The sequence below is a fragment of the Nerophis lumbriciformis genome, linkage group LG16 (genome assembly GCF_033978685.3).
Source record: "Nerophis lumbriciformis linkage group LG16, RoL_Nlum_v2.1, whole genome shotgun sequence".
Classification (NCBI taxonomy): Eukaryota; Metazoa; Chordata; class Actinopteri; order Syngnathiformes; family Syngnathidae; genus Nerophis; species Nerophis lumbriciformis.
Genome location: NC_084563.2, coordinates 23,908,998 through 23,935,027, shown reverse-complemented (window position 1 = coordinate 23,935,027; position 26,030 = coordinate 23,908,998). Strand labels below are relative to the sequence as shown.

Genomic DNA, 26,030 nt, shown 5'->3' with positions numbered 1-26,030 from the left:
TTTAGTTCAGTCCTTCTCAGTTTTTATAAGTTACCGCGATTGTTGATGTGATCCATTTTAATAGCTCCGGCAGTAGCGCATAGCATATAGCAGTTAGCATGTCATGGCCCACAATGCACTTCTGCCATGACTCGCCCCCGCCGAATTCTTATTGGTTGGCGTGTGAGTGACGATTGCTGACGTGTGTGTGACGATTGCGGACATTTTCTTCGTCTCTCACGCGAATGAGTTAAATAATATAATTTGATATTTTACGGTAATGTGTTAATAATTTCACACATAAGTCGCTACGGAGTATAAGTCGCACCCACGGCCAAACTATGAATAAAACGTCGACTTATAGTCCGAAAAATACGGTCGTCCAATAATTTGAATTTAAAGCCTTAAATTGTCTTAAATTCCATCCATATCTTGTAAAAATTCTTGAATGCGCTTATCCAAAGTCGGGTTGGGGGTGCAGCAGCCTAAGCAGAGAAGCCCAGACTTCCCTCTCCCCATCTATTTATATACGAGATCTTAAAAAAAAAAAAAAACTTTGTGTCCTGAGCAAGACACTTCACCCTTGCTCCTGATGGATGCTGGTTAGCGCCTTGCATGGCAGCTCCCTCCATCAGTGTGTGAATGTGTGTGTGAATGGGTAAATGTGGAAGTAGTGTCAAAGCGCTTTGAGTACCTTGAAGGTAGAAAAGCGCTATACAAGTACAACCCATTTATCATTTATTTATTTATTTTGTTTGTGTTTGCTGCGATTCAACGCCTCAGATATAACCAGTGTTTCATCTACATGTAATTAATTAAAAGTGAACTCAAAAGCCCGCACACATTAAAAATGTATGAATGGATATGTATAGTAGGTGTGTCAAAATAATAGTTTTTGGAATGAATCTTGATTTTTATTTGTAACGATTCTTAATCAATTAAAAACATCAATAATCGATAAAAAAAAAAAAAGTGTATATATATATATTTATTTATATATTTAAATCTGTCCTGTCCAGCCACTCAGGCAAATCATATTGTTGATGTAGATCAGACCTGGGCAAATTAAGGCCCGGCGGCCACATGTGGCCCGTTAAGCTTTTCAATCCGGCCCGCCGGACATTCCCAAATAATTTTTTTAGATCTTTAAGATGGAAAGTGTAGCTGCCATTATGATGTGCAGTTATGTTTTCAAATGACTGTAAGTCTTGAACTATACAAAGTATTTCAATGGTTGCAATCTGTGCTTTTGCATGATATACTAGTTACTATGGTCATCTAATTGGTTACTATGGTCATCTAATAAGTTACTATGGTCATCTAATTAGTTACTATGGTACTCTAAGTCACATCAGTTTAGACGAGGCACTAAGCAGTGTGAGTGGGGAGCGTTTCCACAGAGTGTTTCCAGAACGGCCAGCCTGCGTGTCAAGGACAGACACGGAAGGAGATTTTTACAACAAAGTTCCAAAGCTTAGTGATTTATCAGATTGTAGGTGGGTTTTTTTTACCCTTCACGTTCATATTTCGCTGTTTGTTGCATTTTTGTTGCCATTGACTTGATTGTAAAATATGTCCATAGAGAGGGGGTGTGACGTTCATATGTTGCCAATATTCAGTGTTTAATCGTTCAGTTATATTGTAAATCCCACATTCTTTATTTTCATGTACATTCTGGGTGTCTCATTCAGTAACAAATGTAAAATTCCATTCCGTTTTTTAAGGCGGTCCGTCATAACGTTTTTAGCATTCAATCAGACATTATTGTGAGGTTTTGTATTAGTGTTCCTAAAAATAGATATACCGGCCCCCAGACACATTTCTTTCTCTAAATTTGGCCCCCCGAAGCAAAATACCGTATTTTCCGCACTATAAGGCGCACCGGATTATTAGCCGCACCTTCTATGAATTACATATTTCATAATTTTGTCCACCAATAAGCCGCCCCGGACTAAAAGCCGCGCCTACGCTGCGCTAAAGTGAATGTCAAAAAAACGCTGCGCTAAAGTGAATGTCAAAAAAACAGTCAGATAGTTCAGTCAAACTTTAATAATATATTGAAAACCAGCGTTCTAACAACTCTGTCCCAAAATGTACGCAAATGTGCAATCACAAACATAGTAAAATTCAAAATGGTGTAGAGCAATAGTAACATAATGTTGCTCGAACGTTAATGTCACAACACACAAAATAAACATAGCGCTCACCTTCTGAAGTTATTCTTCATTCGTAAATCCTTCGAATTCTTCGTCTTCGGTGTCCGAATTGAAAAATTGCGCAAGCGTGGGATCCAAAATGGCCGGTTCCGTCTCGTAGAAGTCATCGGGAGTCAGTGTCGCTGTTGTTCTGTGAATCCTGCCTTCCGGAAAGCTCGGACCACAGTTGTGACCGAAATATCTGCCCAAGCATTTACGATCCACTGGCAAATGTTGGCGTATGTCGTCCGAGGCTGTCTGCCCGTCTTAGTGAAGGTGTGTTCGCCTTCGGAGCTGTGTGAAAAAAGCCACCCGGCCTCTTCGCGTAAACTTCCCTTAACCACTCGCTCATCTTTTCTTCATCCATCCATCCCTTCGAGTTAGCTTTTATGATGACGCCGGCTGGAAAGGTCTCTTTTGGCAAGGTCTTCCTTTTGAATATCACCATGAGTGGAAGTTAGCATGGCAAGCTAGAACCACAGTGAAGGATGACTTCTCATTCCCTGTGGAGCGAATATTCACCGTACGTGCTCCCGTTCCACAGTGCGGTTCAGTTGCTGTGAAATACGGTAGTAATCCGTGTGCGGATGGAGAGATTGCGTCTTTTTATGAACCGGATCGTTTAGCAGGAGCCATTTTGTGGTCTTTACAGATGTAAACAGGAAATGAAACGTACGGTGATATCCGCGCGTTTTTTCTTCTTCTTCCGGGGGCGGGTGAAGCGCTTCCTGTTCTATGGGGGCGGGTGAAGCGCTTCCTGTTCTATGGGGGCGGGTGCTTTCCTTGGCGGTTGCTTGCGTAGAAGAAGAAGCGCTTCCTGTTCTACCGGGAAAAAAGATGGCGGCTGTTTACCGAAGTTGCGAGACCGAAACTTTATGAAAATGAATCGTAATAAAGCGCACCGGGTTATTAGGCGCACTGTCAGCTTTTGAGAAAAATTGTGGTTTTTAGGTGCGCCTTATAGTGCGGAAAATACGGTAATTGCCAAGGGAGAGTGGCCATGCCAGCAACCTGAGGGTTCCTGGTTCAATCCCCACCTTCTACCAACCTCGTCACGTCCGTTGTGTCCTTGAGCAAGACACTTCACCCTTGCTCCTGATGGGTCGTGGTTAGGGCCTTGCATGGCAGCTCCCGCCATCAGTGTGTGAATGTGTGTGTGAATGGGTGAATGTGGAAATAGTGTCAAAGCGCTTTGAGTACATTGAAGGTAGAAAAGCGCTATACATGTATAACCCATTTACCATTTACTAGAGATGTCCGATAATGGCTTTTTGCCGATATCCGATATTCCGATATTGTCCAACTCTTTAATTACCGATACCGATATCAACCGATACCGATATCAACCGATATATGCAGTCGTGGAATTAACACATTATTATGCCTAATTTGGACAACCAGGTATGGTGAAGATAAGGTGCTTTTTTTAAAAAATTAATAAAATAAGATAAATAAATTAAAAACATTTTCTTGAATAAAAAATAAAGCAAAACAATATAAAAACAGTTACATAGAAACTAGTAATTAATGAAAATGAGTAAAATTAACTGTTAAAGGTTAGTACTATTAGTGGACCAGCAGCACGCACAATCATGTGTGCTTACGGACTGTATCCCTTGCAGACTGTATTGATATATATTGATATATAATGTAGGAACCAGAATATTAATAACAGAAAGAAACAACCCTTTTGAGTGAATGAGTGTGAATGAGTGTAAATGGGGGAGGAAGGCTTTTTGGGTTGGTGCACTAGTTGTAAGTGTATCTTGTGTTTTTTATGTTGATTTAATAAAAAACCCAAAAATAAAAACGATACCGATAATAAAATACCGATAATTTCAGATATTACATTTTAACGCATTTATCGGCCGATAGTGCTTTTACAAAGTGAAACCCAATATCTAAGTTACATTTAAACCAGTGTGGGTGGCACTGGGATCAGGTGGGTAAATGTCTTGCCCAAGGACACAACCGCAGTGACTAGGATGGCGGAAGAGGGGATCGAACCTGGAACCCTCAAGTTGCTGGCACGGCCACTCTACCAATCGAGCTATACCGCCCCAGTAGTAGTAGAGTTTTAACTTGCATTTACAGATGTAGCGACCAACTGTAGTTACTGACAGTGGTTTTCTGAAGTGTTCCTGAGCCCATGTGGTGATATCCTTTAGGCACCGGTGTTGCTTTTTGATGCAGTAACGCCTGAGGGATTGAAGGTCCGTAATATCATCGCTTACGTGCAGTGATTTCTCTCGATTCTCTGAACGTTCCTTGAGAAATGTTGTTCTTAAACTGTTCAACAATTTGCTCACACATTTGTTCACAAAGGGGTGACCCTCTCCCCATCCTTGTTTGTGAATGACTGAGCATTTCATGGAAGTTGCTTTTATACCCAATCACGACACCCACCTGTTTCCAATTAGCCTGTTCCCTGTGGGATGTTCCCAATAAGTGTTTGATGAGCATTCCTAAACTTCTCAGTCTTTTTTGCCACTTGTGCTAGCTTTTTTGAAACATGTTGCAGGCATCCAAGTCCAAATGAGCTAATATTTGCAAAGTTTTCCAGTTCGAACGTTAAGTATCTTGTCTTTGCGGTCTATTCTATTGAATATAGGTTGAAAAGGATTTGCAAATCTTTGTATTTTGTTTTTATTTACGATTTACACAACGTGCCAACTTCACTGGTTTTGGGGTTTGTACAAAAACCGAGGTACCCAATGCGCGTGTGTTGGGCGTTTGAAGGAACCTTATGTCCTCCCTGTCAGCGCTTTGTTAGTCTTGTTCCCAGCGTGTGGCGTTTGGTATGTGCATGTAAAACTACCCGCCTCCATATGAGGCATAACGCTCAACTACTGAGGTGTCACACCATCTCTTCAGAATGTTCAAGAACCTGCTGAAGGAGATCAGGATGTACGCACAGAAGTTTATCGACCGAGGGAAAGACTTCAACCTGGAGCTCGCCATCAAGACCAGGATCATCTCAGACGGCCTCAAGTACTCGCTGGCCACCGGCAACTGGGGAGACGTCAAGAAGGCCCACCAGGCCAGAGCGGGCGTGTCCCAGGTGAGGCTGGCCGCTCATGACACGCCCATGTCCGCCTGGACCGTGTCCCCTAACCGTCCCGTCGCTCGCAGGTGCTGAACCGCCTCACCTTCGCGTCCACACTGTCTCACCTTCGCCGAGTCAACTCCCCCATCGGTCGAGACGGAAAACTGGCCAAACCCAGACAGCTGCACAACACACTCTGGGGGATGGTGTGTCCCGCTGAGACCCCCGAGGTAAGCGTTGTGTGCACGACACGACACGATTCCCGTTTTTAGGAGTCAAGGAGGCCCATAACTGACATCCATTTGCAGTTAAAGTTAGTTCAACATTGTAAATACCGTGGTATTTCAGTATCAAAATCATCACAATAACGCCTTGGCGATTGACGGCCTTTTTGAATTGGCCGGTCCGGAAGTAAAGTACATCTCCCAAAATTCCCTGCGTAGCGCGAGTGTGCCAGGTCCGTGTGTGGAGAGAGAGAAAGGGTTTTTTTCCCGGACATTTCCTGAAGTTTTCTTTAAAATCTGTCCGTAACTATTTGAGTTACGTTGCTAACAGACAGACCAACAAACCCTGAAGTGGCGAAAACACAACCTCTTTGGTCTGCGTGCACTGCCGCCTTCGTCAGGAGTGTTTCCATGACGACGCATAAAGCCGGTCAGAAGTTGTGATGTCTTAACCCACTTTTTTTTTCCCAATAACATTGAATCAATCAATCAATCAAACTTTATTCATAAAGCGCTTTTCATCGTAACAGAAATGCAACACAAAGTACTTTACAGAGTTAAAAACAATACCCCGGTTACCGCTGAAATATCGTGAACTTTTGAATATAAACTATTCTTGGCTCCTTCACGTAGATTATAGTTGAGACATTTTTCAAGCTGGCTGACATCATTTCGTCCTGGATGTTACATAAAGTTTGAGAATGTTTTAGTTGCTGCCTGCTCTTTTTTTAAATGTTATAATAATCTCCTATTCCTCATTCATATCCAATTCACAGAAGAGCTCAAATAAATGCCATGCCAGATATCAAAACATATTTAGGAAGAATTATTAACAGAGTAATTTTTATTCTTAAATTAATCTAAAATTGGGCAGCAAATGCAGGGTATGTTGCTTGAGCAGTGGTTATTACTATCTACCTCACTAATAATTATTTGTTTGTATCGTATGTATATTGTATCTGCCGATGTAGTTTTGAGAGAAAAAATGTTAACAATTTAAAAAAAAAAAAAAAAAAAAAGAAGATATATACTGTCTTGTCCGGACCATAGGGCGCACCGGATTATAAGGCACACTGCCTATGAATGGATTATTTTTAATCTTTTTGCATATATGAAGCGCACCGGATTATAGGGCGCATCAAAGGAGTCTAATTACCGTATTTTCCGCACTATAAGGCGCACCGGATTATTAGCCGCACCTTCTATGAATTACATATTTCATAATTTTGTCCACCAATAAGCCGCCCCGGACTATAAGCCGCGCCTACGCTGCGCTAAAGGGAATGTCAAAAAAACAGTCAGATAGGTCAGTCAAACTTTAATAATATATTAAAAACCAGCGTTCTAACAACTCTGTTCACTCCCAAAATGTACGCAAATGTGCAATCACAAACATAGTAAAATTCAAAATAGTGCAGCGCAATAGCAACATAATGTTGCTCGAACGTTAATGTCACAACACACAAAATAAACATAGCGCTTACTTTCTGAAGTTATTCTTCATTCGTAAATCCTTCGTCTTCGGTGTCCGAAGTGAAAAGTTGGGCAAATTTACGATCCACTGGCAGATGTTGGCGTCGTCTGGCGCTGCCTCCTCGTCTTAGTGAAGGTGTGTTCGCCTTCTGTCTTCCATTGTTCCCACGCAGTTAGCAGTCTAGCTTCGAATGCCCTGTTGACACCAATATCTAGCGGCTGGAGGTCTTTTGTCAATCCACCCGGAATGACGGCGAGTATTGAATTAAGCGTGTCAGCGTGTCTCTCAATGTGCTGTTATGAGCTAGCAAATATAACAACTACACTACCCAGCATGCAACGATAGTTACGAGCATGCGCGGTAGCCCTGAGAAGTTCCCACGCAGTTAGCAGTCTAGCTTCGAATGCCCTGTTGACACCAATATCTAGCGGCTGGAGGTCTTTTGTCAATCCACCCGGAATGACGGCGAGTATTGAATTAAGCGTGTCAGCGTGTCTCTCAATGTGCTGTTATGAGCTAGCAAATATAACAACTACACTACCCAGCATGCAACGATAGTTACAAGCATGCGCGGTAGCCCTGAGAAGTTCCCACGCAGTTAGCAGTCTAGCTTCGAATGCCCTGTTGACACCAATATCTAGCGGCTGGAGGTCTTTTGTCAATCCACCCGGAATGACGGCGAGTATTGAATTAAGCGTGTCAGCGTGTCTCTCAATGTGCTGTTATGAGCTAGCAAATATAACAACTACACTACCCAGCATGCAACGATAGTTACGAGCATGCGCAGTAGCCCTGAGAAGCGATGTTGTATGCTGGGAGTTCGAATGTGGTTATGAGCACGCTGTGAGAAAACGTTGAGAACTCAGTTAACACGCCTCGTCTGCATTATTTATAATTAGACAGACAACACACTTAATAGGAGCCATTTGGGGTCTTTACATAAACACACAAATGGAAATGAAACGTCACATATCCCAGCATGCACCGCGCGCTTCTTCTACGGGGAAAAAAGATGGCGGCTGTTTACCGTAGTTGCGAGACCTAAACTTTATGAAAATGAATCGTAATAAAGCGCACCGGGTTATAAGGCGCACTGTTAGCTTTTGAGAAAATTTGTGGTTTTTAGGTGCGCCTTATAGTGCGGAAAATACGGTATTATACTTTTTTTTTCTAAATGTAAAAAACTTCCTTGTGGTCTACATAACATGTAATGGTGGTTCTTTGGTCAAAATGTTGCATAGATGATGTTTTACAGATCATCTTCAAGCCGCCTTCTGACAGTCGCTTCAGGATGCGCCGTCTTATTTACGTGGCTCACATTCGACAGCGTCTTCTCCCCGTCATCTTTGTTGTAGCGGTGTAGCGTGCAAGGACAGGAGTGGAAGAAGTGTCAAAAGATGGAGCTAACTGTTTTAATCACATTCAGACTTTACTTCAATCAATAACGGAGCAGCATCTCCTCATCCGGAAACACCGGAAATGTGTCCCGTGAAAAACCGTCCAACTGGAACTCTCTAATAACTAGGGGTGTAACGGTACACAAAAATTTCGGTTCGGTACGTACCTCGGTTTAGAGGTCACGGTTCGGTTCATTTTCGGTACAGTAAGAAAACAATAAAATGTTACCTACCAAATTTGCAAAATCTTCCACCAAAAATATTTTTCTTAGTGGAGTATTTGATGGGAAGTAATCGGAACATTGGATAGGTCAATAATTCATAATAACATTGATTTTGATTCAACATTATGTTTTGAGCAATGACAGTTTGAAGGGAAAAAAACAGCTTTGTTTTATTAGTCAACATTGCAACCTTTTTCTATATTACATTTAACCTTTTTTATTTCACTTTTGTTATGTTTTTGTTTATTTTAATAGTATTTTTAGAATGTGCCGTGGGCCTTTAAAGCATTAGCTGTGGGCCGCAAATGGCCTCCGGGGCACACTTTTGACACCTCTGCTATAGATAATAAAAAATTAAATCTGATAAATCTATGGATAAAAAGCAGAGCCTGGCGACGCATGCGCGTTTATCATAACTCTCTCTCTCTCTCTGTCTCTGTCCCTCCCTCACCAATGCTGCTGCACGCACAACTTGTTTTGTTTTTAACCCCTTCTTAACCCTGAACGTACATAGAAAATACATGCAACCCTAATTCAAAATGCCGGACATTTGAGGCATTTAAGAAACTCCGTCCTGACAGCTCCGCAAAAGAGGACATGTCAGGACGGATGGTCAGTCTATCGTATCCCGTTAGCTGCTAGCATGCTGTGTGTTGTGCCTCGGTGTGCATTGTTTACACAACGTGCGGTACGGTACTTAATATGTCCGTGTGGAAACTCGTTCGGTGCACCTCCGAACCGAACCGGAACCCCCGTACCCAAACGGTTCAATACAAATACACGTACCGTTACACCCCTACTAATAACTAAAGTTCGTTGGGTGAATAATGTAAACTCACTGCACCGGTATGTTTTAGCGCTTTCATGGCGAGTTTACTGACAGATATAAGTAAGAACTTTACACTACTTAATATTAGTAACGGCAACAGCGGAGGATGAATGTCCCATAACAAGAAGATAGAGAAAAAGAAGAAGCGTATCTACTACGTTGTCAAAACGCCAGATATTATGTCTTACCTTATACACACACCATAATAATATGTACAGTATGTTGAAGCACAGTACAATCCATCAAGCGGTGCGGCTTCATAGCTTACCAAAGTCGTACTAAAACATTTTGATAGATTTTTGAGCACCGTGTGTAATGTTCTATATTTTCAATGGAACATATAAAATGTTGGTGTTTACTTGAGTCATATTGCCATCATATTACAGTCTACACGTATCTCTTATGTTTGACTGCTATCTACTGGTCTCACTTATTACACCATGTACCAAATAAAATTGCTTCGAGGACGGTAAGCAAAACCAGAATTATTCCGTACATTAGGCGCACCGGGTTATAAGGCGCACTGTCGGGTTTTGAGGGAAAAAGGATTTTAAGTGCGCCTTATAGTCCGGTGTAATACGATAGTTAGATATATGCCGGCGCCGATAATCGGTCGATCTCTACCACAATCCACCATCAGATGTCAGCTGATTGGTTGGATGTTTCAGGGTCACGCTGTGGGCCTGGTGAAGAATCTTGCCCTGATGGCTTACATCTCTGTGGGATCCCAACCGTCTCCCATCCTGGAGTTTTTGGAGGAGTGGAGTATGGAGAACCTGGAAGAGATCTCTCCTGCTGCCATCGCAGAGTCAGTGCCCAACACACACCTACACACACACTTTTCTAACGCCACACACAGCATATCTGAGTTTGTGTAATGTTGTAGCGCCACCAAGATCTTTGTCAACGGCTGCTGGGTGGGTATACACAAAGATCCCGAACAGCTGATGAACACGCTGAGGAAGCTTCGGCGTCAGATGGACATCATCGTGTCTGAGGTGACGCCTGTTTTCGCACGCCGCTCGTGCTCAATAAATCGGCGTCCGCGTCTCCTTGACCTCCTCGAATGTCCCAGGTGTCCATGATTCGAGACATCCGAGAGCGCGAGATCCGAATCTACACGGACGCCGGGCGGATCTGCAGACCTCTGCTGATTGTGGAAAAACAGAAGCTGTTGCTGAAGAGGCGGCACATAGACCAGCTTAAAGAGCGGGAGTACAACAACTACAGGTGAGGCGCCAAGTCCACAGGTGAGCCACAGGGAGCGGATCCACGTAATGAGGTGTGTCTCCTCCTTTAGCTGGCAGGATCTGGTAGCGAGTGGCGTGGTGGAGTACATCGACACGCTGGAAGAGGAGACTGTGATGCTGGCCATGACCCCTGATGACCTGCAGGAGAAAGGCGTGGCTTACTGCTCAACCTACACCCACTGTGAGATCCACCCGTCCATGATCCTGGGAGTGTGCGCATCCATCATCCCTTTTCCGGATCACAACCAGGTGGGATCTGCCATCATTGTGCTTCTTGTCCAACTTAAGGCAGATATTTGGGAATAATGTTAGATCCTTCCAAGCTTCTGAGGGTGTAATCAAGGAAAACCGTATCACGATATAGTGTAAGTGTTTTATATCGTTCGATATGGATAATTGAAATTTTTTATGACCTATGGAAAATAAGGACCAGGAGAAAAATACATTAAATGTAAACATTATTGTTTCAAATGTAACCTTCCTCTGATTATAATCCCCTCAACTATCAAGGCAGAAAGGAAAGGAAATGTCAACACAAGCATGGAAAACACCCAAACAATGTCAACAAAATGGTAAAATCACATTGAACACTTCAAATAAGGTCTTAAAATGAAGGTGCAAAATTAAGGAATATGTAAGAAATGCTAAATAAAGTATAAGAAAATAGTGAAAATGTAAACAAGAACAAATATAGAAACAAGAAGAACTATTTTCTGTGGGTTTAGTGCCAGGAAGTTGGGTGCTTGGTCGTGTGTGGGTGTGTGTATTTCTTTCTGGCGTGTTTGTGTGTCTGTGCGTGTTTGTTTGTCTGTTCTGTGTGTGCGTGTTTTTGTATGTCTTTCTGTCTTGTGTGTGTACATGTGTGTGTGTGTGTGTGTGTGTGTGTGTGTGTGTGTGTGTGTGTGTGTGTAAGGTCTTCAAATTAAGGTGCAAAATTAAGGAATATGTAAGAAATAATTAATAAAGTGTAAGAAAACAGTGCAAAGTGTGAAAATGTATACATAAAGAAACCTGAGAATAACTATTTTCTGCCGGTTTAGTTCCAGGAAGGTACAGCTGTGCTCTAAAGGGCGAGCGCGGCTAAAGTGGTGTGGTATTACCGGTCTTGGTGGGGACGAGCGCCTTGCATCATTTACAGACCCACGTCTGACTACGGTCCCTTTTTTAAAAATAAATCCCAAAACTCTCATACTCGCGAGGTGACTTTTCCTCCTTTTATCCACAATTTCTTCATTTTTACTTTCGCATCTCACTCCATGCAAAGAATCAACCGCAACCAGATTTCGCAACCAAACCTGATAGTGGATACTGTTACCGGATTGGCTGTTAGCGTGTCAATCCCACTGATCAGTGATCACTTCCTTCCTGCGTTGCTCGGTTACCAGAAAGGGAGTGCCTTTGTTCATGCAACCAATCTTGCTTCCATACTTACACTTTCTTCCAACAAAGATTTTTATTTTTTTTTATTTTATCGAATATTTATATCAATTACGTGTTTATTGCGGTATATATTGGTATAATTTTATCGCCCAGCCCCAGTGTAGTCACACGTGGTCAATTCATGCGAATTCAGGACCAACAACGTGTAACAATTGTCATTTACCCGCGTAGCTTAGACGTTCTTCCCGTCTACAATCCTCAGCCTTCTGGGTAATGTAGTATAAAAAAAGAAATTGCAACACACTGGCATCCTCACTTCCTGGTTTACATGTATTTATATATTTATTCATCATTTATTTACCCATGCTAAGGCAACTAAGAACATATTTACATTTGCAATGCTGACCTAGCTACATGTCAGAGATGTTGAAGTGTGATGATAATCTCATATGTCATTTACCAACAAAAGTTTGCGCTATAGATTACTTTCAACGGTTTACAAATATTCTTACTGTGGCTGTCAAAGTTGACCAACACTACGTCCTCATCTTTCTACTCTCCAAGTGAGAGGTGTGATTTATGATCTACAATAAACTTCCACGAGCACGGAGGCGAGGAAGCGGCTTACTAGTCAATCATGTTAACATTGGCACACAACCTTCTGATCACTGCGCCGCCATAAATAGTTTAGCGCTTATAATAGCAATATCACGAATACTTGGTTAATATTCAAGTCACAAAATGTAAATGGAATATTGTTGGTGCTATTTGGATGGTTATTTATTGGGTTTTATGGGTGAAATAGAGACAGACTTTTATTTAAGTGTATTTACGAGCTAGAATGCATTAAAAAAATTATATCAATCAATCAATGTTTATTTATATAGCCCTAAATCACAAGTGTCTCAAAGGGCTGCACAAGCCACATCCGTCATCTGTCGTCATGTCTGAACGATGGGCAAAATTCCCAAGAAAGCGCAGTTCCCCTTTTAAAGTTTAAAATATATGCAATTAAATGCAATACATTTATTTTTTTCTGTCAAAACAGAAAAAGAATACATCTAGTAAGAAAAGAGAAAGTACTTAAATGGTGCATAATATATATCCCGGCTTTCACGAGACACATAAGATAATGTGGCGGGCCAGATCTGGCCCCCGGGCCTTGAGTTTGACACATGTGGTTTAGATAGCTCTGCTCAGTGACCTTGTGATTAGAGTGTCCGCCCTGAGATCGGTAGGTCGTGAGTTCAAACCCCGGCCGAGTCATACCAAAGACTATAAAAATGGAACCCATTATCTTCCTGCTTGGCACTCAGCATCAAGGGTTGGAATTGGGGGTTAAATCACCAAAATGATTCCCGAGTGCGACCACCGCTGCTGCTTACTGCTCCCCTCACCTCCCAGGGGTTGAACAAGGGGATGGGTCAAATGCAGAGGTTAATTTCACCACACCTAGTGTTGGGCTGGGCGATATGGCTTTTTATTAATATCTCGATATTTTTAGGCCATGTCACGATACACGATATATATCGCAATATTTTGCCTTAGCCTTGAATGAACTCTTGATGCATATAATCACAGCAGTATGATGATTCTATGTGTCTACATTAAAACATTCTTGTTCATACGTCATTAATATATGCTCATTTTAAACTTTCATGCAGAGAGGGAAATCACAACTAAGTCAATTTACCAAAAGTGTATTTATTAAACAGTTATTAAGCAGTAGCACAAACATTAATGTCATTTCAAAAACAGAAAGTGCAAGATTGTCAAAGACATTTTAAAACAAGCTATTAGTGCACTTTTGTGCATGATGTCACTAAGATGACATATGAAAACAACACTAAATTAAAGTACACTTTTTGTACAGAACGCCACTACAATAGTTAAAAACAAATAAAGTGCATTTTTGTGCATGATGTCACACAAGATATTTCAATAAGTGTCACATAAAAATGAGCTGCATATCAAATAGTGTAAGTCATACGGTGTTGAAGTGGAAATGGTTGCTTCGGCATTTTGTTGGTGTGGCCCCGAACGGAGATGTTGACATGCAAAGTTTGAAGCACTCTTCATTCTCTAGCGGGTGACTTTTCAAATGATGCTACAAATTAGCAGTGGTGCTACTTGTAGTAGCAACGCTTTTGCCGCATAATTGTTTGACATATTCCCGCGAGAAGCCAAACCACCGCCAGACGATGGACCCTGTGCTGTTTTTCTTGGGAATTAATTCTTCCTCCATTTGTTACCAGATTGGCACCTTCTCTCTCTCGTATTACCACTCGCACCACTCCGGTAGCATCACAGCTAACGTTACCATGTTGCTACCTCTCTGCTCCTTGGGAGCATGTGACGTTGCACATGTAACGTGTGTAAGAAGGTGCGCTTGTTTTAAGTCTCTGTGAGAAGGAGAGACAAGAAAGAGGGAGAAACGCATGCAGTTTAATCCCCGCAGCTAAAAGCAACTGTGTGAGAATGTATACTCGAATATCACGATATTGTCATTTTCTATATCGCACAGAGACAAACCCGCGATATATCGAGTATATCGATATATCGAGTATATCGATATATATCGCCAAGCCCTAACCTAGTGTGTGTGTGACTATCAGTGATACTTTAACTTTATATCATGACCTACACTGGATTGCTTTTAGCCTCTCTCGTGTTGACCTTCAGTCTCCCAGGAACACGTACCAGTCGGCCATGGGCAAGCAGGCCATGGGCGTCTACATCACCAACTTCCACGTGCGAATGGACACGCTGGCGCACGTCTTGTACTACCCTCAAAAACCACTGGTCACCACGCGCTCCATGGAGTACCTGCGCTTCCGAGAGCTGCCAGCAGGTACAAAGCGGCAGAAGACCGAGTTTATCACTATTTAACCGGAAACCTCCTGTTCTGCAGGCATCAACTCCATCGTGGCCATCGCCTCCTACACGGGCTACAACCAGGAGGACTCCGTGATCATGAACCGCTCAGCGGTGGACCGAGGCTTCTTCCGGTCGGTCTTCTATCGATCCTACAAGGAGCAGGAGTCCAAGAAAGGCTTCGATCAGGAGGAGATCTTTGAGAAACCCACACGAGAAACCTGCCAGGGTGAGTAAAGCCAACAGAGTCCAACCTCCGCTTCCCTTCCCTGGAGATGCGAGTGACTTTCTGTGTCCAGGGATGAGGCACGCCATCTACGACAAACTGGACGACGACGGGCTCATCGCGCCCGGCGTGCGCGTCTCCGGCGAGGACGTGATCATCGGCAAAACCGTGACACTACCGGAGAACGACGACGAACTGGACAGCACCAACCGGCGCTACACCAAGAGGGACTGCAGCACCTTCCTGAGGACCAGCGAGACTGGCATCGTGGACCAGGTGATGGTGACCCTGAACCAGGAGGGCTACAAATTCTGCAAAATCCGGGTAAGACCGCCTGTGACACAAAGTTAGACTTACGGTAGACTTAGACTTCCTTTTTATTGTCATTCAAATTTGAACTTTACAGTACAGATAAGAATTTTTTTTTGTTGCATTAGCTTGTTGTAGTGCAGGATAAAAAACAACAAGGTGCAGATATAAATAAATAGATTACTGTACAGATAAATATATTGCACTTTTGCATCCAGGTTTATGGATGTATGTTATATTGTCTTTTTATTCCAGCCAGTTAATCCATTTTTGGGGGAAATTGAGGGGATTATTATGATGCGTTCAAGAGTCTTACGGCCTGAGGAAAGAAGCTGTTAGAGAACCTGGAGGTTCTGCTTCGGAGGCTGCGGAACCTCTTTCTAGAGTCCAGCAGTGAAAACAGTTCTTGGTGGGGGTGGGAGGAGTCTCTGCAGATTTTCTGAGCCCTGGTCAGGCAGCGGCTTTTTGCGATCTCCTGGATAGGAGGAAGAGGAGTCCTGATGATCTTTTCCGCCGTCCTCACCACTCTCTTGGAGAGACTTCCAGTCTGAGGCATTGCAGGCTCCAGTCCAGACAGAGATGCAGTTGGTCAGCAGGCTCTCTATAGTGCCTCTGTAGAATGTGCTGAGAATGGGGGGAGGGAGCTGTGCTCTTTTCATCCGATGCAAAAAGTGCATGCGCTGCTGAGCTCTTTTTACAAGAGCTCCGGAGTGTAGGGACCAGGTTATATTGTTAGTAATCTGTTACTTTGAAGTTACTTTGAACATTTCCTTTTGGCTCTCGCCTTTTCACTTCCTCACCGCTTTGTTGGCCCGCTAGGTTCGCTCTGTCCGGATTCCTCAAATTGGAGACAAGTTTGCCAGCAGACACGGACAAAAAGGAACCTGCGGGATCCAGTACAGACAAGAGGTATACAGGAAGCCAGACAGGAAGTGGGCGCGTCTGTGACGGTTGTTTTTGTTTCCAAGGACATGCCGTTCACGTGCGAGGGCATCACACCGGACATCATCATCAATCCTCACGCCATCCCGTCCAGAATGACGGTCGGCCATCTGATCGAGTGCCTGCAGGGCAAGGTGACGTCACTCGCCACACGCACACGTAGCGATGCGTACCGGATTCCGTTGGCACTACCGGGTATCGAGTCACAGCGCATCCATCTGTACCATATTTCCATTGCCGTAGGCTTCACTTTTCAAAATGTGCTAGCTTGATGCTAATTTACATTGCATATGCCATATACAGTCGCGGTCAAAAGTTGACATACACCTGTAAAGAACATAATGTCATGGCTGTCTTGAGTTTCCAATCATTTCTACAACTCTTATTTTTTTTGTGATAGAGTGATTGGAGCACATACTTGTTGGTCACAAAAAACATTCATGAAGTTTGGTTCTTTTATGAATTTATTATGGGTCTACTGAAAATGTGAGCAAATCTGCTGGGTCAAAAGTATACATACAGCAACATACATGATCAATTTTGGTGATGTAGAAAAGTTACAATCAAATCAAATTAGCTTCATGGCATGGCCTCTTAACTTCATGTGAGTGATTATGATTGACGACACCTGTTGACTTCTCTGAGCCCACTTAAATAGGTGCGGAATGGCGTAGTGGGTAGAGCGGCTGTGCCAGAAACCTGAGGGTTGCAGGTTTGCTCCCCGCTGCAGTCGTAGGCGCAAACTGGCAGCCTCGCTTCCGCCAGTCTACCCCAGGGCAGCTGTGGCTACAAATGTAGCTTACCACCACCAGGTGTGAATGAATGATGGGTTCTCACTTCTTTGTGAAGCGCTTTGAGTATCTAATAATAGAAAAGTGCTATATAAAATCTAATCTAATCCATTATTATTATTATGTGATGCAGTCATTAGACTCGGTTACAAACGCGACAATGGAAGCCCTTGCTCCAGAAGCGACACCTTAAGGCTTGTCTAAAGTTTGCTGCTGATCACATGGACAAAGATAAGACCTTCTGGAGGAAAGTTCTGTGGACAGATGAAACACAAATTGAGCTGTTTGGCCACAATACCCAGCAATATGTCTGGAGGAGAAAAGGTGAGGCCTTTAATCCCAGGAACACTATTCCTACCGTCAAGCATGGTGGTGGTAGTTATATGTATATATACCAAACTTCATGAATGTTTTTTGTGACCAACAAGTATGTGCTCCAATCACTCTATCACCAAAAAAATAAGAGTTGTAGAAATGATTGGAAACTCAAGACAGCCATGACATTATGTTCTCTACAGACATTCTTTACACCGTCAGTCTACCCCAGGGCAGCTGTGGCTACAAATGTAGCTTACCACCACCAGGTGTGAATGAATGATGGGTTCCCACTTCTCTGTGAGCGCTTTGAGTATCTAATAATAGAAAAGCGCGATATAAAATCTAATCCATTATTATTATTATTATTATTATTATTTACAAGTGTATGTAAACTTTTGACTAAAGATGTGCTATAATGGCTTTTTTGCCGATATCCGATATTCCGATATTGTCCAACTCTTAATTACCGATATCAACCGATACCGATATATACAGTCGTGGAATTAACACATTATTATGCCTAATTTTGTTGTGATGCCACGCTGGATGCATTAAACAATGTAACAAGGTTTTCCAAAATAAATCAACTCAAGTTATGGAAAGAAATGCAAACATGGCACTGCCATATTTATTATTGAAGTCACAAAATGCATTATTGGTGGGCGGGGTTGAGGGGGTAGCGGTGTGTATATTGTAGCGTCCCCGAAGAGTTCGTGCTGCAAGGGATTCTGGGTATTTGTTGTGTTGTGTTTATGTTGTGTTACAGTGCGGATGTTCTCCTGAAATGTGTTCGTCATTCTTGTTTGGTGTGGGTTCACAGTGTGGTGCATATTTGTAACAGTGTTAAAAGTTGTTTATATGGCCACCCTCAGTGTGACCTGTATGGCTGTTGACCAAGTATGCCTTGCATTCACTTGTGTGTGAGAAAGGCCGTAGATATTGTGTGACTTGGCCGGCACACATAGGCAGTGCCTTTAAGGCGCTCTGTACTTCTCCCTACGTCCGTGTACACAGCGGCGTTTTAACATGTCATAAATGTTACATTTTGAAACTGTCGGAGGCAGATATTTACATATATCCGAATTTAAGTGTTACTTCTTTTTATTTCATAATCATATTACAAAACAGCTAGTGTTTTTCTTCCAAATGTGGTCTTTTGGTTGTCTGCAAATACTGTGTGCTTAACCTTGAGTGAGGAATGTTAGAGAGAGAGATAATAAGCATGTGTTTTGGCTGGAGAGACATGACTGCCAGGGGGGGAGGAAGAGAGACTTAAGAGGGGAGAGGGTATGGTCGGGGGGGGGGGGAAGACCATCTTGGCGGCGGGATTGAATGTGCTATGCTGGACTGGTCTCAATGTATATGCAAAGCTTTGCAAATATATTACAATATACCTATTCTGTCTCTGGGGGTTTTTCTACTCAGCTTTAAGTGTCGTAAAGAGCTTGGGAGCGACTTGTGACTTGAATTCCCTGGGAGGAACAACTGGTCCAAAACGCAACAAAACCGATACCGATAATTATGAAACAGATACCGATAATTTCCGATATTACATTTTAAAGCATTTATCGGCCGATATCGGCAGGCCGATATCATCGGACATCCCTACTTTTGACCACCACTGTACGTGCTACTGATTAGCATCAGCGATTTTACATGGCGATTTCAACACCGCCAGATGTGGTAATTAAAACTACAACTAGGACTAACACAATATACAAAACTCTCCATATCCCACATTTCTCCCCCGATTCAAACCGTTCCACCATCAAACAGCTCGGGTGTCATCGGTACAATACTTACAGTACAAACACTTTGTAGGACTCAAAAGACAAGGCAACTTAATGGCAAAGACTACTTCCTGGCTTGGAAAGAATGATGTGGCGGGCCAGAGTTTGAGTTTGAGTCCTGTGACTTGGAGGAATTTTTTGAAAGTCTGCCCAGAGTGCTGCTTGAATAATTATTTTTTTTAGGTCAGCCAGTGTTTAGTCTGCAGCCAGACATGACGGGTCTGCAGCAAAGGTTTGATTATTTTTGGCAAGGTTTGATTTTAGGTGAATCGATGCCCGGTAGAACCGACGGAATTCAGTTGGTACTCAGTGCCTATGAAAGTACCCATTGTATCGATTCCCAGGTACCGTATCGGTTCCGGTGTGAAAAGTACCCATCCCTACGCACATGAAATCCTTTAAAAATATATTTCTAGTTTTAATTTGAAACTGTGGCGGTCTTATTTGCTCTTTGCAGGTTTCTGCCAACAAAGGCGAGATTGGTGACGCCACGCCCTTCAACGACGCCGTCAACGTGCAGAAGGTGTCCAACTTGCTGTCAGAGTACGGTTACCACCTGAGAGGAAACGAGGTGAAGTCTTTACGCCACGGCTCCTGCGCCTGTTCACATTGGAAGTGACGGACTGATTTGTGTTCAGGTTTTATATAACGGCTTCACAGGCCGCAAGTTGACCTCGCAGATCTTCATCGGCCCGACGTACTACCAGCGCCTCAAACACATGGTGGACGACAAGATCCACTCCCGGGCCCGAGGACCCGTCCAGATCCTCAACAGACAACCCATGGAGGGACGATCGCGGTAAGATGCACACTGTCTGTCCTGTCTACGTGTCTTTGTGTACGTGTCTGTGTAAGTGTGTTTGTGTGTCTGTCTACCTGTGTCTGTGTACGCGTGTTTGTGTGTCTGTCCGTGTGTCTGTGTACGCGTCTCTCTACGTGTGTCTGTGTACGCGTGTTTGTGTGTCTGTCCGTGTGTCTGTGTACGCGTCTCTCTACGTGTCTGTGTACGCGTGTTTGTGTGTCTGTCCGTGTGTCTGTGTCCGTGTGTCTGTGTCTGTCTGTGTTTCTGTATACGCATCTCTTTACGTGTGTCTGTATGCGTGTTTGTGTGTCTGTACGCATGTTTGTGTGTCTGTGTACGCGTGTTTGTGTGTATGTGTCTGTACGCATGTTAGTGTACATGTACGTGTTTTTGTGTCTGTGGACGCATCTTTGTGTGTCTTTGTGTGTCTGTCTACGTGTGTCTGTGTACGCGTCTTTGATTGTATGTGTACGTGTGTTTGTGTCTGTGTATGCGTCTTTGTGTGTCTGTGTACGTGTTTGTGTGTTTGTGTACGCGTCTGTGTGTTTGTGTACGCGTCTTTGTGTGTCTTTGTACATGTGTTTGTGTACGCGTCTTTGTGTGTCTTTATACGCGTATTTGTGTAGGCGTCTTTGTGTGTCTGTCTACGTGTGTTTGTGTGTCTGTGTACGCGTGTTTGTATGTCTGTCCGTTTGTCTGTGTACGCGTCTCTCTACGTGTGTCTGTGTACGCGTGTTTGTGTGTCTGTGTCTGTACGTGTGTTTGTGTCTGTGTACGCGTTTGTGTCTGTGTACGTGTGTTTGTGTACGCGTCTTCGTGTGTCTGTGTTTGTGTGTCTGTCTACGTGTGTCTGTGTACGCGTCTTTGAGTGTATGTGTACATGTGTTTGTGTCTGTGTATGCGTCTTTGTGTGTCTGTGTACGTGTTTGTGCGTCTGTACGTGTGTTTGTCTGTGTACCCGTTTGTGTGTCTGTCTAAGTGTGTTTGTGTACGCGTCTGTGTGTCTGTCTGTGTGTTTGTGTGTGTGTCTCTGTACGCGTATTTGTGTAGGCGTTTTTGTGTGTCTGTCTACGTGTGTTTGTGTGTCTGTCTACGTGTGTTTGTGTGTCTGTGTACGCGTGTTTGTGTGTCTGTCCATGTGTCTGTGTACGCGTCTCTACGTGTGTCTGTGTACGCGTGTTTGTGTGTCTGTGTCTGTACGCATGTTTGTGTTTCTGTGTACGCGTGTTTGTGTCTGTACACATGTTTGTGTACGTGTGTTTGTGTCTGTACGCGTTTGTGTCTGTCTACTTATGTTTGTGTACGCGTCTTTGTGTGTCTGTTTGTGTGTCTGTCTGCGTGTGTCTGTGTACGCATCTGTGTGTTTGTGTACGCGTCTTTGTGTGTCCGCGTTTGTGTGTCTTTGTACGTGTGTTTGTGTACGCGTCTTTGTGTGTCTCTGTACGCATATTTGTGTAGGCGTCTTTGTGTGTCTGTCTCCGTGTGTTTGTGTGTCTGTCTACGTGTGTTTGTGCGCGCGTCTTTGTGTGTCTGTGTACGCGTATTTGTGTAGGCGTCTTTGTGTGTCTGTGTACGTGTGTTTGTGTGTCTGTGTACGGTGTCTGTGCGCGTGTTTGTGTGTGTATCTGTGTACGCGTCTCTCTACGTGTGTCTGTGTACGCGTGTTTGTTTGTCTGTGTCTGTACACGTTTGTGTGTTTGTGTTTGGGTACGTGTGTTTGTGTCTGTGTACGCGTTTGTGTGTTTGTGTACGCGTATTTGTGTGTCTGTGTTTGTGTCTGTCTACGTGTGTCTGTGTACGCGTCTGTGTGTTCGTGTACGCGTATTTGTGTAGGCGTCTTTGTGTGTCTGTCTACGTGTGTTTGTGTGCGCATCTTTGTGTGTCTCTGTACGCGTATTTGTGTAGGCGTCTTTGTGTGTCTGTCTCTGTGTGTTTGTGTGTCTGTCTACGTGTGTTTGTGTGCACGTCTTTGTGTGTCTCTGTATGCGTATTTGTGTAGGCATCTTTGTGTGTCTGTCTACGTGTGTTTGTGTGTCTGTCTACGTGTGTCTGTGTACGTGTGTGTATCTGTGTACGCGTTTCTCTACGTGTGTCTGTGTACGCGTGTTTGTCTGTGTTTGTACACATGTTTGTGTGTTTGTGTTTGGGTACGTATGTTTGTGTCTGTGTACGCGTTTGTGTCTGTCTACGTGTGTTTGCGTACGCGTCTTTGTGTCTGTGTTTGTGTGTCTGTCTACGTGTGTCTGTGTCTGTACACATGTTTGTGTGTTTGTGTACGTGTGTTTGTGTCTGTACGCGTTTGTGTCTGTTTTCTTGTCTTTGTGTGTCTGTTTTTGTGTGTCTGTCTACATGTGTCTGTGTACGTGTCTGTGTGTTTGTGTACGCGTCTTTGTGTGTCCGTGTTTGTGTGTCTTTGTATGTGTGTTTGTGTTAGTGTCTTTGTGTGTCTCTGTACGCGTATTTGTGTAGGCGTCTTTGTGTGTCTGTCTCTGTGTGTTTGTGTGTCTGTCTACGTGTGTTTGTGTGCGCGTCTTTGTGTGTCTCTGTACGCGTATTTGTGTAGGCATCTTTGTGTGTCTGTCTACGTGTGTCTGTACGCGTGTTTGTGTGTGTATCTGTGTACGCGTCTCTCTACGTGTGTCTGTGTACGCGTGTTTGTGTGTCTGTGTACGCGTGTTTGTTTGTCTGTGTCTGTACACATGTTTGTGTGTTTGTGTTTGGGTACGTGTGTTTGTCTGTGTACGCGTTTGTGTCTGTCTATGTGTGTTTGTGTACGCGTCTTTGTGTGTCTACGTGTGTCTGTGTACGCGTCTGTGTATTTGCGTAGGCGTCTTTGTGTGTCTGTCTACGTGTGTTTGTGTGCGCGTCTGTGTGTCTCTGTACACGTATTTGTGTAAGCGTCTTTGTGTGTCTGTCTACGTGTGTTTGTGTGTCTGTCTACGTGTGTCTGTGTGTGTGTATCTGTGTACGCGTCTCTCTACGTGTGTCTGTGTACGCGTGTCTGTACGCGTGTTTGTTTGTCTGTGTACACATGTTTGTGTGTTTGTGTTTGGGTACGTGTGTTTGTGTCTGTGTACGCGTTTGTGTCTGTCTACGTGTGTTTGTGTACGCGTCTTTGTGTCTGTGTTTGTGTGTCTGTCTACGTGTGTCTGTGTACGCGTGTCTGTACGCGTGTTTGTTTGTCTGTGTACACATGTTTGTGTGTTTGTGTTTGGGTACGTGTATTTGTGTCTGTGTACGCGTCTTTGTGTGTCTGTGTACATGTCTTTGTGTGTGTGTTTGTGTGTCTGTGTACGTGTGTTTGTGTCTGTGTACCCGTTTGTGTGTCTGTCTACGTGTGTTTGTGTACGCGTCTGTGTATTTGTGTACGCGTCTTTGTGTATCTTTGTAAGTGTGCTCGTGTACGCGTCTTTGTGTGTCTTTGTACGTGTGTTTGTGTACGCGTCTTTGTGTGTCTCTGTACGCGTATCTGTCTACGTGTGTTTGTGTGTCTGTCTACGTGTGTTTGTGTGTCTGTCTCCGTGTGTTTGTGTGTCTGTCTACGCGTGTTTGTGTATGTCTGTCTTTGTAAGTGTGTTCGTGTACGCGTCTTTGTGTGTCTTTGTACGTGTGTTCGTGTACGCGTCTTTGTGTGTCTCTGTACGCGTATCTGTCTACGTGTGTTTGTGTGTCTGTCTACGTGTGTTTGTGTGTCTGTCTACGCGTGTTTGTGTATGTCTGTCTGTCCTGTGTGTACTTATGTTTATGCCTGTGCATGTTTGTGTGTGTGTGTGTGTATGTCTTTTTGTCGTGTTTGTGTGTACCTGTTTGTGCATCTGTCCTGTGTGTGCTTGTGTATCTATGTCTTTCTATCCTGTGTGTGTGTGTGTGTGTGTGTGTGTGTGTGTTTGCGCGCGTGTGTGTGTTTGTCCTGCGTGTCTGACCTCTGTTTGTGTGTGTGTGTGTGTGTGTTTGTCCTGTGTGTGTGTGTGTGTTTGTGCGCGTGTGTGTTTGTCCTGCGTGTCTGACCTCTGTTTGTTTGTGTGTGTGTGTGTGTGTGTTTGTCCTGTGTCTGACGTGTGTGCGCGTGTGTGTGTGTGTGTGTGTCTGTCCATTGTGTGTGTCTGACCTGTGTGTGTGTGTGTCACTGCGCAGCGATGGCGGTTTGCGATTCGGGGAGATGGAGCGTGACTGTCAGATCGCTCACGGCGCCGCTCAGTTCCTGCGAGAGCGTCTCTTCGAGGCGTCCGATCCCTACCAGGTGCACGTGTGCAACTTGTGCGGACTCATGGCCATCGCCAACACACGCACACACACCTACGAATGTCGCGGCTGCCGCAACAAGACGCAGGTACCTCACACTCGCATCACGTGACTCCAGGAGGCGTGGCCTACACCGTGTGTGTCTGTGTGTTTCAGATCTCGCTGGTGCGGATGCCGTACGCGTGCAAACTTCTCTTCCAGGAGTTGATGTCCATGAGCATCGCCCCTCGTATGATGACATCATAGAGCGCCTCGGCCAATCAGACGCCTGCCCGCAAGTGGACTCGTTTTAAGTTTCCTAAAAGTCGTCTTTTTTTTGTGTAGATTTTGTAAGCGACAATAAAGGTTTGTCACGTGACCTTATTTAGTAATCATTTGGTTCCGCCCCCTGGGGGTGTGGAGGGTGAAATGCTCCCCCAGCTGGTTAGCGTCACGCTTGGCTTTATCCAGCAACTCTTTATTGACGATACATATTGAGGATGTCTACAAATTAGCGATAAACGGTAAACTTCGAAATGAAAAGTCTTGTAAAAAACTTTGTTCAACCACAGCCTGGTGACTTTACGAGAGAAGTGAGCTTAAACGTTAACATGAAAACAAGAGACAATAACATATTTCCCCAACATAAAAGGTGTTCCCCAATCTAAACGTCTGCGCAACAAGGATATTCAATTGTGCACACTAAACGTTCGATCGATAATGATTTGCGGATCGACACTTTTATGCTCTAATATCGATTGTCAAATCGAAATATATATACTTTTTAGTTATTTGAGATAATGTATGTCATGAACAGGAATACAGTGTCAACTATATCACTGAGATCACCACAAATACACTAAAACGTGTTTTTCTCCCAACAATTTTCTGCAGGTAAAAATACAATTTGCAAGTAAGAAATTTTTTTTTTTCAAGTAAAAACTTGTGGCAGTAATATGTATGATTGTTGTTGGTTTTTTTAATTAAACTGAAAAGTGTTTGTATTTTTATTTTGAGAGTTTGTAATATTTTAGATCAGGGATCTCTAAACTTTTCCCACCAAAGGCTGCATACTGAAGGGTCAAGTATGCAAGGGATTTTTTTATATTTATTAATAATAATTTAAAAAAAATAAAAAAGCTCAGTTATTTATATTTAAATAGAAAACGTTGTATTATTGGGGACTAACTATATTATTATTAATCATTAGTTTGAACATTTGTTTTTGCTCATTACTGTCTGATTTAAAAAAAAAAAAAAATGTTCTCTTACATTTTCATTGTTGTTTTTTACTCTCTCCCAACAATTTTCTGCATGTAAAAATACAATATGCAAGTTAAACAAATGTTTTCAAGTTAAAACTTTTGGCAGTAATATTCCACCCTGCCTGATCCACACGCTACAACAGGTGGTGCTGTTAAGTCAATTTAAGACCTTCAAACAAGCTCAACCTGTAAGTGTCCCTCTCTTCTTTCATCTATATTACTCCCACCCTGCTTCTTCTTCTTCTTTGTTAGTTTTGGCGAACAGCCACCATGCACAAATACCAGAATTTGACAGTCTTAAATTGACTCAGCAGCACCACCTGTCGTTGTGTGGATCGTGCAGGGTGAAATACTACTGCCTAAAGTTTTTACTTGCAGGAAATTGTTTTTATACTTGCAAAACTTTTTTTTATAATTGCAGACATTTTTTATACTTCTAAAGTTTTTTTGCTACTTGCACAAACATTTTTTTATACTTGCTATTGTTTTCTTTA

At 43.3% G+C, this 26,030-nt stretch overlaps 1 protein-coding gene across 1 annotated transcript in view; it reads left to right on the top strand.

Moving 5' to 3' along the window:
• Nucleotides 1-24,650, top strand: part of polr2b (RNA polymerase II subunit B) — a 33,867-nt gene extending 9,217 nt beyond the window's left edge. Inside the window, exons 10-24 of the mRNA XM_061976825.2 lie at nucleotides 5,049-5,235; nucleotides 5,307-5,450; nucleotides 10,037-10,176; nucleotides 10,255-10,366; nucleotides 10,444-10,598; nucleotides 10,669-10,867; nucleotides 14,681-14,849; nucleotides 14,910-15,101; nucleotides 15,172-15,422; nucleotides 16,227-16,316; nucleotides 16,376-16,483; nucleotides 19,706-19,819; nucleotides 19,887-20,047; nucleotides 24,185-24,380; nucleotides 24,449-24,650. Of these exons, the coding sequence (XP_061832809.1) occupies nucleotides 5,049-5,235; nucleotides 5,307-5,450; nucleotides 10,037-10,176; nucleotides 10,255-10,366; nucleotides 10,444-10,598; nucleotides 10,669-10,867; nucleotides 14,681-14,849; nucleotides 14,910-15,101; nucleotides 15,172-15,422; nucleotides 16,227-16,316; nucleotides 16,376-16,483; nucleotides 19,706-19,819; nucleotides 19,887-20,047; nucleotides 24,185-24,380; nucleotides 24,449-24,538 (2,308 nt within the window). The 3' untranslated portion in view covers nucleotides 24,539-24,650. The remainder of the gene's footprint in view (nucleotides 1-5,048; nucleotides 5,236-5,306; nucleotides 5,451-10,036; nucleotides 10,177-10,254; nucleotides 10,367-10,443; nucleotides 10,599-10,668; nucleotides 10,868-14,680; nucleotides 14,850-14,909; nucleotides 15,102-15,171; nucleotides 15,423-16,226; nucleotides 16,317-16,375; nucleotides 16,484-19,705; nucleotides 19,820-19,886; nucleotides 20,048-24,184; nucleotides 24,381-24,448) is intronic.
• Nucleotides 24,651-26,030: the final 1,380 nt, after the last annotated feature.